The sequence below is a fragment of the Gossypium hirsutum genome, chromosome A13 (assembly GCF_007990345.1).
Source record: "Gossypium hirsutum isolate 1008001.06 chromosome A13, Gossypium_hirsutum_v2.1, whole genome shotgun sequence".
NCBI lineage: Eukaryota > Viridiplantae > Streptophyta > Magnoliopsida > Malvales > Malvaceae > Gossypium > Gossypium hirsutum.
Genome location: NC_053436.1, coordinates 58,292,820 through 58,304,215, shown reverse-complemented (window position 1 = coordinate 58,304,215; position 11,396 = coordinate 58,292,820). Strand labels below are relative to the sequence as shown.

At 33.3% G+C, this 11,396-nt stretch overlaps 2 protein-coding genes across 6 annotated transcripts; both read left to right on the top strand.

Annotated features, from left to right (window-relative positions):
* The first annotated feature begins 961 nt into the window (after positions 1 to 961).
* On the top strand, positions 962 to 8,441 carry LOC107894221 (centromere-associated protein E). Of its 5 annotated transcripts, XM_016819469.2 has the most exons (18): positions 962 to 1,303; positions 1,400 to 1,678; positions 1,867 to 1,959; positions 3,038 to 3,090; positions 3,244 to 3,340; positions 3,488 to 3,561; positions 3,922 to 4,039; positions 4,139 to 4,249; positions 5,003 to 5,079; positions 5,478 to 5,544; positions 5,652 to 5,717; positions 5,817 to 5,924; positions 6,029 to 6,159; positions 6,612 to 6,678; positions 6,816 to 6,880; positions 7,112 to 7,199; positions 7,713 to 7,783; positions 7,874 to 8,441. In XM_016819469.2, the coding sequence occupies exons 1-18, from the start codon at positions 1,154 to 1,156 to the stop codon at positions 8,178 to 8,180; spliced, it is 2,022 nt and encodes a 673-aa protein (XP_016674958.1). In that variant the 5' UTR covers positions 962 to 1,153; the 3' UTR covers positions 8,181 to 8,441. The 5 variants fall into 5 exon arrangements, with proteins under 5 accessions (XP_016674958.1, XP_040941121.1, XP_040941120.1 ...); XM_041085187.1 differs by lacking the exon at positions 7,713 to 7,783; XM_041085186.1 differs by lacking the exon at positions 962 to 1,303 and having other exon boundaries at positions 1,552 to 1,682.
* Positions 8,442 to 8,691: 250 nt separating this feature from the next.
* Positions 8,692 to 9,638, top strand: LOC107894685 (uncharacterized). The gene is made up of 2 exons (XM_016819937.2): positions 8,692 to 8,767; positions 9,016 to 9,638. Exons 1-2 carry the CDS (start codon positions 8,692 to 8,694, stop codon positions 9,636 to 9,638), a joined length of 699 nt encoding a protein of 232 aa, XP_016675426.1.
* The last annotated feature ends 1,758 nt before the right edge of the window (positions 9,639 to 11,396 follow it).

The window sequence follows — 11,396 nt, the reverse complement described above, 5'->3', positions numbered from 1 at the left end:
TATTATAACATAAATTATTTAAATAAACACAAAATAGAATCAAATATTTACAAACACAAATGAATGATAACTAATACAATTTAAACTAAAATTATCAAATTAAATTAATTAAATTAAAACACATATATCATTCCCAAATGGTGGAGAAGAAACAGAATTGTACCACTCTTATTTACCATTAGTATATCCACCCATGCTATTGTTCTAAATTTTACTTACATTACTTTATATCTTTTCATATACTCTTTTGTGCAAACCAAAACTTTTCTTTTTCAAAATATATCACTATTTCATTAATTTTACAATTATCAAATTATTTAACTGCTTAAAAGTTTAATTATTTTTATACAATAATACTTTCGTTTGTCATTGCCAGAGAAAATGTCGTCAGAGCTGCCCAATTATTACACATTAAACTATAATTATTTTATACAATAAAACTTAAAATCTAACATATTTTAATTAACATACAATTAACTCGTTAACTCGTAAATTTATTCTAAAATATGTAAATACTACTAATTTTAATGGGTGTAAAAGCAGAGGCAAGATTTTTCATATTTAGACATATTTATTACTTTTAATATAGTTATTTTCTCAAATAAAATTAAGATGAAATAAATTCGTATATTTATTTGATAATTAAAAATATTTATCATATTAAGTGTGGTTTGAATTTAAATTGTGTTAATTATGTTACCCTTAGGCTCTACCCCTCTTATAAATCAAAAAAGAAAAAATTAAAATATAAGTTACTAATTATTTATTAGTTAATGATATGAATCATTTAACAAAAAAATATTTTTTTATTTCCTGAAATTTAGAAAAAAAATGGTTGTTAAAAAATAGAGTAGGAAAGCGAAACACGAGGCATGGGACTCGTACAATGCGGGAAAATAAAATAATATTTACGTTCCCACGTGAACGCCCAATTTTGTTTATCCATTCACTATTTTTTCTATTAGTTTCTTGACTTTGTTTTTCCCCTTCGTTTCGTCGCTTCCCCAAACATGCAAAAGACAAAAAATTTCGCGACGAAAATCAAATCCCCATTCTTTTTTTAATTATTTTAGTTAAGTTTTTTTTATGCTTCGTCATCTTTTCTTCATTTATTTTTCTTGGAATCTATACGTTGTTTGAGATTGGAAGAAAAATGTCATGGATAAGAACGGCTGTTAGTAGAGCCGTGGAAGTAGGCGGAAACAATAACCTCAGACGCACCGTATGGAGTGTCGCCGATTCCGTCGTCCAACATGCCGGATCCGCCGTGTTCGGTGGTGCCAGGATGATCCATAACCGCATTGTAAGTTCATTTTTCTTTTTCTTTTTTTCAAATTTGGGTTAATTCCACCAAACTATAGTGTAAATTCTAAATTGGAGTTTATTTGACGTAAATCAGGCTGCTAGGAATATGCAGAACCTTCGAATAACAGTAAAGAGGCTGGAAGAAGTATCGGTATCATGTAAAGGAGTTGAAAGGATTCAGCTATTAAGACGATGGCTCGTCGCCCTTAAGGAAATCGACAGATTACTCAATGATCAAAATAACAATAACGATGATAATAAAAATATTAGTATAACTATTAACAACAGCGACACTACTAATGATAATGACAAAAACAACGTTGATCAGTTTTCTTTCGAAGACATCAAGGATTCTCCCCAAAAGCCATCTTTGGTCGGTAATCCTTTTGTTTCTCTCTTTTCTTATTCTTTTTTTTTTTAAGTTCTTTTTAAAATCTTGTTTTGCGGTAATTTATGCCTTTGATCCCTATACTTTAATTTGATTTGATATGATTTTATCCTTTGATCCTTCTATAATGCCAACCAAGACGGCTTGACTTAGTTTTGGATGATTGATTACAGGTATATTACTATGACCCAGAAGTGGGGGAACCAATGAATTTTCGGGAAGTTTTTCTCTATAGTCAAGCTCTTGAAGGGATGACATTGTCAATGGTAAGTCCTTCATGATTTCATGCTAAGTTTCCTTTTGTTGTTTGCCTTGGAAATGACTTTAATTTACGTTGACGGAAGAGAATTAATGGGACAAGTATGTTTTATGCATCATAGCCACGAATTTGTACTTGGATTATCATAAAATAACTTTATAACACTGTGCTCAGTATTGTTTACAAAGTATATTGCGAGAAATAAATATGGTCATTGGGATGGAGGCTTTTATAAAGGAATTTATTAAGTTGCTTCATCGGTTTGTCATGCACATGAACGAGCAATATTTGGTTCTCACGTAAGCCATTTATAACTGATTTTTGCTCAAACGAATGATCATCATATGGATAACATTGGGCCATCTTTAGCTGGTCTGTATAATACATATGTATCCAAATTCTAAATTGTTCATTGAATTTTAAACCATTCTTATTAAATTTTAAAAGTATCGATATTGTATTAATAAGATCTTTCCATTTGCATAGCCATCATTTTAGGTGTTAAATGCGTATGTACTTACTTCATAAATAACTTATATTTTATAAATACATGATGAATCTAATTATAAATACGTATGTACTTACTTCATGAATAACTTATATTTTATATGTAAAATAATAAGGTCAATAAAATTTAAGACTATTTTTTAATATTTTATATTTAAGTTATTTATATAGTAAATACACATGCTTGCAATTTGGTTCCCATAATATTTGAGATTGTATTTAACGCCTAAGCTAATGGTAGTTAATACTGATATTTTGAATGCTCAATTAAAATATTTTAACGTTTACGGACTAATTTAAATTTTAAATAATGATCTGGGGATGTTTGGTGGAATTAACCCTATGTATATCATACTGGTATTCATATAGGAGTTGGGATATATGATTATCATTTCTTAACCAACCAGAAAAACAAGTGCTTGGTGGTTTTTGCACTCTTATTAGACGGCTGTGGCATTATGATTTGGATTTTATTTTTTCTGCACTTTGATGTAACTTTGTATGCTTTCGCATATTTGGGCTTTGTATTTGCTGATCGATTGAATTTAACCGCAGGGTAACTCTTTTGTATGACTCAGATTCTTGAAGTACCAAACGAGGAAGAGGTTTCACTATTTATGGAAATACTTAGGTGAATTTTCCAACTCTTTCTTGTCGCTTTTGACTGTTTGCCTAAGTTAATCGCTTAAAAGGTATTTTCTGATCAATAAGAGAGACTGTTTAGAAGAATCATTTTTTTTGTCTTTTACTTCCAAGTCAGATTCATTGGTTTCGTCATATACAGGATCTGTATTGCAGGAGGGAAGGAAGTTCATGAGACAGTAATGAGCAACATAATGAACTTAGCAGTGGCTTTCTCAAACTATGTGGAGGAAGTATTGGTAAGTACCTTGCATTTATGTTATTAGAGTTAATCTAACATACATACATGCATACATACATACATATATAAATAGATTCGTTTCATTTTTCCTTAACCTAACATAAATATAATCTCTCCGTTATTCTTTCTCTGTTACTTCTTGCAGGTAAAACGAGAAGAACTGCTCCAATATGCTCAAGCTGCAATTAAAGGGCTCAAAATAAATGTTGGTCTTGCAAGGTGATTAATGAGTACATAAAATATATATGTATGTATTGGTTTGTTTATAATGTTTAATTCAAATGTTTCTCTGATTACATAGACCTGTCAATTACAGCCATGTTATTTGTATTTGATACAAGTATACATATCTAAGTATCTTGAACCTTAAGGGGTTATGATTCTTGGTTTCTTGTTATAAAGCTTATGAAAACCCAGGTGTGAACATTGATCTTTCTATTAACATAATTTTTTATTGTGTAATATGGATTTACTATCATTTCTTCACATGTTGAAAGCAGTAAACAATTCTAAGCATGGTATAATGATATAGAAACCTTATGTAATCTTTTCCCTCCATTTGTTTGTGTCTGCTATCAGAATAGATGCTGAAGCCTGCAGTCTAAAGGAAAAACTTGGAGAAATGAAGGCACTCCAAAACTCTTCAACTCAAGGCCATGAAGATTTTTTTCAAAAACAAACTACTGCAATGATAGAGGTGAAAGCTAATAGATTGTTCACTGTAGATCTCATAAATCAAATAGTACTTAATATCTTATGATTCAGTAAAACTGAAGGTTTTGGTCTTTCATTGTAGGCTCTTAAAGAAGCTCTTGGCCTAGTCAGGTTATATTCTAGATTGGAGGCACTGTTACTAAAGAAAAAAACTTTAAGCAATGGGGATACTCCACAACTTCATGCTGAAAAGGTACATTTCTTCCACCTTATGCATCTCTCACTTTATATTATATTATATTATATAGCATTTAATGAACTGTAAAGTGTTAAAAGTGACGCAATTCATCGATGGGTAAGATATTAACACTTCTCTGAGCCACGTTGTGCTGGCAGTGTGCTCATAAGCCTGTATTTGTCCTCTCTGGACACCCCAAATCCTTCAAAGCTTTGTCACCCAAAGGTACACCTCCTCAAGTTCGAACCCAAGGTCTCCCTATGAGAATCCTTTTCGATTATGTCACAACTTACTGACCAGCAAAGTACTACCATTTTCTTAGGTCGCGTTGCGTTAGGGTCGTGCCCTATAGATGGTATTATCCTTTTTGAGTGTCGATCAACCCTCAAGGCTTTATTATCTGAAGATGCAACTTCCTAACTTCGAGCAGAGGATCTCCCCATACGGGAGTCTTTTTTGCAACCATGATATCATTTTTCCTACAAAACTGGCTTATGAGCATGATGCGGTTCAAGAAAGTGATAGTATCTTGCTGATCACTGAGACGTGACATAAACAAAATTTTTATTAACCAGTGACTCTTGTGGAAATGACTTTTCAATCACATCTTGGAAAGATCTGTTTGGAAAACCAGTTAAGTCCATTGAAAGGTAAATTATAGATTAGCCGTTGAAAGAGAAGATACGAACACCAGTATGATGTGATGGCGTTTTGCTTACTGTAAGTATTAATTATGTTATTATCATATATGGTTCATTTTTGTTGCAGGTTGATAAATTAAAAGTTCTATCAGAATCTCTCAGTAACTCAACATCAAAGGCTGAAAAGCGCATTTTGGAGCAAAGGTTTTAAGTGGATCATAACTTAACATTTCCTGCTTGGAATATTTTTAATTGGACTGAAATTAACCTATCTTACTTGAACTTAAGTATAAGTGATCAATAGTGATATGTGTCTAACATAGGTGTGTTTAGTTATAGATTCCATATATTTATAGGGTTGTTGGAAGATCATATTCTCACTTATCCAAAAATGTGTCAGATACGAATGTTGAATATCTATAGTTGAAGAAAAAGGATAATTGCTAGTTAGATTCTTGTTATCGTTCAACAGCAAATGTAACATTCTTATATGTGTGAAATAAGGCGAAGGCATTCATACATTAAGTGGAAAGGCTTGTGAGTGTTTGGTTGCATAGAAATTTGTGTTGTTCATTTTAGCATTCCCTCTGTGTTTGAATCAGGGTTCAGAAAGAAGAAGCGGTCAGCTTTCGTATTGCTAAAGCTAACGAAGTGAGCCAACAAGAGAAGGTATTAACCCTTAAGGGAAACTCTTTACTTTCTAATTGCAGTATCAAATATGAAATTCTTTTTTATCTACAAGAAATATGAAAGATAATTGGTATGAAATTTCCCAGGAACTGGAAGCTGCGATTCAAGAGCTTGAGAAGCAAAAAGATGAACTTGAAGCTGAACTTAAAAAGGTTTTCTTCAATACTTGAAAATGTAATTTAAAAAGAAAAAAAAATGAAAAGTGGAACAGTTGGGAATGGGATTACGAAATGGCTATGAATTTGGATCAGGTGAATGCATCACTTATCGCTGCTCGTGTACGCCTTCGGAATGCAAGGGAAGAGCGAGAGCATTTTGATGACGCCAGTAACCAGATTCTTCTACAACTGACATCAAAGGTATATTTGCTATTTAAGTAGTACATATGGTTTTACAAGTAGAACTATCTATCTGTCTCCCTACCTATATTCATAGATTTGCCTTGTGTTTCTTGTGTTCGTAGGAAGAGGAAATTTCGAGATCTATTGCTTCATGCCGAGTAGAAGCAGACGTGGTTAATGCCTGGATTCATTTTCTAGAAGATACATGGTTTCTGCAAACCACCTTCCATGAGCAGAAGGAGAAGCAGGTCAAGTATGTAACAAATTTTATAACACTTACAATAACAAGTTTAGGCTATAGAACAGAAAACTATAATTTTTAGATGGTTAATTCAACCGTTCAAAACCTGCATCTATAAATCCTTCAACCATTGTAAAAAATTAGCCCAATCAAATCATGGATAACCTTGATAAAAATTTGTGTTCAAGAGGTAAGGCTAAATTATAATTAATTACTCTAAACATCTAAGTATTTGAACATCTCAAATTGGACCATTCAAATTCGAACTAACCTATTTAACTCTTAACTATTTATTTAAATTAACTAAAATTTTTGAATAATTCAAACTATTTAATTTAAGTTTGAAATTTTAATTTTTTTTAATGGAATAGAAATTTATTCATCCCTGATCTTTACCATATCTAATCTAAAGTTTTAAATGATTACTTAGAGTTTTGATTTTTTTTTCCATTTTAATTTGCCAGTGGTGAACTAGAGAGATATGGGGAATATTTTGTGAATTTGGTCACTCACCTTCTATCTGCTTACAAGGTATTTGCTCTGCTTACAATCTTATCCATGAAAGTTGCTCAAAACTTAGCGATAAACAGTAATTGTCATTCATTTCCATGGAATCTGTTGCTAAATATTTTCCTCATTTTTTTATTCTGTTTCTATCCTATATTAAGGAACAACTCAGGCCTTCCATATCAAGAATTAGGCAACTGGTGGAGAGCTTGAGCTCAAGCGAAAGGTATAATGCTTTGTTGGTGAAATTCATAACTTAGTCCTTGAACTTTCTCACTTTATTTAAATAAACTTTCCTACTTTTTGTGCACATGAATAAGCTCTTAATTTTTGAAATTGTATTCTAATAAATCCTTAACATAAACCAACATTCAACTTTAAAGGATAAAAACTTATTCAACTGTAAAAAAAAAAAACAATTCATGCTTTTCACGATTTATTCTTTTAAAAAAATCAGGTCAGGAGAAACAGCAAAGGATGAATCTCAAAAAGCTCCTAACCAAAGAAGAAATCTTGAAGAAGAATATCTTAACCTTGAATCCAAAGTATGTACCATTCTCATCCTGAAATATATATTTTTTATATTTATTTATTTGCAGTATGCAAAATATCAGTTTTATCAAGTTAAGAAATTAAGGCTAATTTGATCAGATATTCTTTTAAATTGTTCATAAACTTTAATTAAGTTTTTAAAATATCAATACCATACTAATCAATTCTTTTTATCAATTTAGTGATCCGTTTAAATGCTAAAATGCTAGTCTAAATATAAAATGTAGAATATTTTGAAATACAAAAATTAAATTATGAACACTTATGCACCTTTCATAGGAATAGTTTGAGCCAAATGTTAAAAAAAGTAGAAGACAGCGTCATTAAAAAGAGAGCTATTTCCCCTCAAATCTAAACTATAGATGCAATAAGTACACTTCAATTATATGTTTAAAATTTAATTATATGTTCTAATTCAGATTCAAACTAACACCCCGAATTAGAATATGAAACATAACTTCGGGAATGTATGGTGCACATAATTTTGGTTTTCATTTTTATTTCAGTTTGTAAGTACCTTTAGTGTAGTGGGTTCAATGAAAACACAGATCTATTCTCCAAATGAAGGAACTTACAGGTAAATAAATCTATTTTAATTTTCTTCCCTTTGTATGTGTTGAACTATATATTACATTACATTGCTTAACGGGAAATGAGTATGATACAGGAAAAAAGATGAAAGGTTGAAAGAGCTATTTGATGATCTTGAAAGTATAAGGGAAGAATTTGAATCCATGGAGAGACCAACTTTAGAACTTGAGAACCCAATCCTAAACTCACACTCACCGTCCACCCCAAAGTCGCAGAAAAGTCCTTGGTCGCGATTAAAGTCTTCCTTGAATAAAAAGGATCAAAAGAAACTGAAATTTGAGTTGGAACAAGACGAAGATGAAGAGAGTTTAGATTATGAAACAGATGAAATCGTAGAGTGGGAATATGATGCTTTCGAAAAGGACCTAAAACCCACCAACTAACCAATTTTTTGTCTAATTTTTCTGGTTTTCGGTCTCTTTTTTGAAAAAAAAAAAAGAAAGGTTAGAAAAATCGGTGTAAGATAACTCGTTACTTAAGCTAGAGAAACTTATAGTTCCTTTGTATGTGTATATCAAATGTTGTGGTGTATATTCTTCGATTTTTTTATATATACTTAAATGTATAGAAATCGCTTTTAACAAATGTAACTTATGTATTTTTCTTTAAATCAAGCTGTTCGTCAAGCTCTATGATTCTAGTAAATTCCCTTTGTAATATTTATTTTTATGTTTATTTGGTAACAATTCACAAGTAGAATGTGTAAAATCATTGATTGTGCCTGTCAGATACTCTTACGGTGTTCAAAATCTTCTTATGTTGCCTGTAGAGTAATTCACTATCAAATTAACATGTATTTTGGTTACCTTCGTTTACGGGAGCCCTGATAAAATGAGAAGGAAGGCTTTGTGGAATGATCTAAGCCGCTCAATTCCTATCCAGGAGGATCCTTAGATGGCAATTGGAGATTTTAATGCCATTCTCTCTTCCGATGATAAGAAGGAGGTCATATCACAGGTCACAGATGTAAGTTCTTTGACAATTTTATAGATAGAGCTCAGTTGCATGATTTGGGTTTCCAAGGTCCTTCGTTCACATGGCATCGTGGTAATCTTTCTGAGAGATTGGACAGGGCTATGGGTAACAACCCTTGGATGGAATTCTTTCCCAACTGTTTGGTGTCTCATCTACCCCGAATTAAGTCAGACCATTTCCCTCTTTTGTTTAATCTCTTTCAAGATGATAGACTTGTTTTTAATTGTCCTTTTCGGTTTTTAGCTGGTTGGCTTCACCACCAAAATTTTTCCGATTTTGTCAAGGAAAATTGGAGTTTTGATGGTAACATGACTAATGCAATTGTCGGGTTCACGGATAAGCTTAAAAGCTGCAACAAATGTGTTTATGGCCATATAAATCAGAGGAAGAGACAGTTAATGCACAAGCTCGCTAAGACTCAACTTGCATTGGACCTTTCAAGTTTTAAATCTCTTTTTCATCAGGAAATTTTAATTCGTGAGGAGTTGGATAATGTTCTTCATCATGAGGAAATGTTATGGAAGCAGAAATCCAGATGCGAGTGGCTGACATTGGGAGATCGTAACACAAGTTATTTTCATAGACGCACTGTTCAGAGGAGGAATTTTAATAAAATCACTGCTCTACGTGATACCGATGGTGACTGGATTTTTGATCCTGAGATCCTCAAGACTGAAGCGGTTAGGTTTTTCCAAAAGCTTTATGGGGAGAATCCAGGACTGCTTGGAACTATGCCTTCCAGTGCTTTTCCTATTCTCAACACTGAAGATGCTGATTTTCTCGAAAGGAATGTTACGAACGAGGAAATAAAGGTTACTCTTTTCAATATGACACCATTGAAAGCCCCAGGTAGCGATGGTTTTTAGGCTGCTTTCTTTCAAAATCAATGGGATAATATTGGTGATGCCATCTGTGAGTGGGTCAAGAAAATTTTTGAAGGAGGAATCATCGATCCGGAGTTCAATAACACTCTTATTGTGTTAATTCCCAAAGTTCAAAATCCAAAAAAATTTTCTCAGTTTCGACCCATTAGTCTCTGCTCGGTATTGTATAAATTAGTAATGAAGGTCATTGCTAATAGATTTAAGACTATTTTTCCAAAGATCATCGGTCAAGAACAAACAGGCTTCATTGTAGGAAGAAGTATTATTGACAATATCATTATTGCCCAGGAAGTTTTACATTTTATGCGGTCTGAGAAGAAACTACAGTGGATGGCGGTCAAGATTGATTTAGAAAAGGCCTACGATAGAGTCAAATGGGATGTCGAAGCCTCTCTCATTGTAGCAGGTATTCCTTCTCATTTAGTTAGAGTTATTATGAATGCTATCTCTTTATCCTCTTTGTAGGTATTTTAGAATGGTGAGCCAACTTAAAAGTTTAGGCCAACGAGAGGTATCCGGCAAGGTTGTCTGCTGTCACCCTACCTCTTTGTTCTTTGTATTGAATGGTTGGGACATAGATTTCACAAAAGCATCTCGACTAGGGGTGAAGCCCCGTTCGACTATCGCGCACAGGCCCAAATCTGTCTCATATTTTCTTTGCAGATGATCTGGTGATTTTTAGTCAAGCCGATTTGGTTCATAGTGGCCTCCTTAAGGATTTTTTTAACAGCTTTTATGAGCTTTCTGGCCATAAGGTTAATGCTAGGAAAACGAATGTGTTTTTTTCTGTGGGGGTTAAAGAACATTTAAGGAGAGCCATAAATGTTACCCTTGGTTTTTAAGAAGTTAAGGATTTAGGACACTACCTTGGGGTTCCACTTTTCCATTGAAGAGTTACTAATAGCATATTACATTTCTTGGAGGAAAGAGTTCGTAGTCGGCTTTCCAGTTGGGATGCTAAAAGACTTTCCTTTACTGGAAGAGTCACCTTAGCGCAGTCAGTTTTATTGTCTATACCAAGTTACCTTACGCAATAAACTCTTGGCCCTAAAGGAATTTGTGATTCTATTGAAGAATTAGCGAGACAATTTATTTGGGGAGCTGCAATTGGTAAAAAGAAGATGGCCCTAGTAGGGTGTGATGATATATGTCAGTCTAAAGGGCATGGAGGTCTTGGTCTTCATCGCTTAGAGGATCAAAATAAAGCTTTCATGTTGAAAATTGGCTATAATCTTATTACCAAGTCTGAAGCTCTCTAGGTTAGGGTCCTAAGAGCTAAGTATGGTTGGTGTGAAAGTATGCCGGATTCTATTATGAGGAGTAGCTGCTCCTATATGTGGAAAGCAGTTGCCAAAGCTTGGCCTCTTTTGCGGAGTAATATGATCTGGTCCATTAGTATGGGTGGACTATACGGTGTTGGAAGGATAATTGGATTCCTAATTTAGGACCACTTAATCAGTATATTCTAAGTTATGGCAACATTGCGATTGAGACCAAAATTAATGAGATGGTTTTGGCCAATGGAGATTGGAATCTTGATTTGTTTAGATTGTGGCTACCAGAAGAAGTGGTTAGGCGTATCGTCAGTATTCCCCCTCCTCTAGACCAGGCTGGACCTGATATTTTATCTTGGTCTAGAACAACGACAGGGGTTTTTTCTGTGAAGAGTGCGTACTTTCTGCTAAAAGATGAGACTTGGAATCTGAAGGAGGCAACTTGGAGCATGCTTTGGAAAATTCC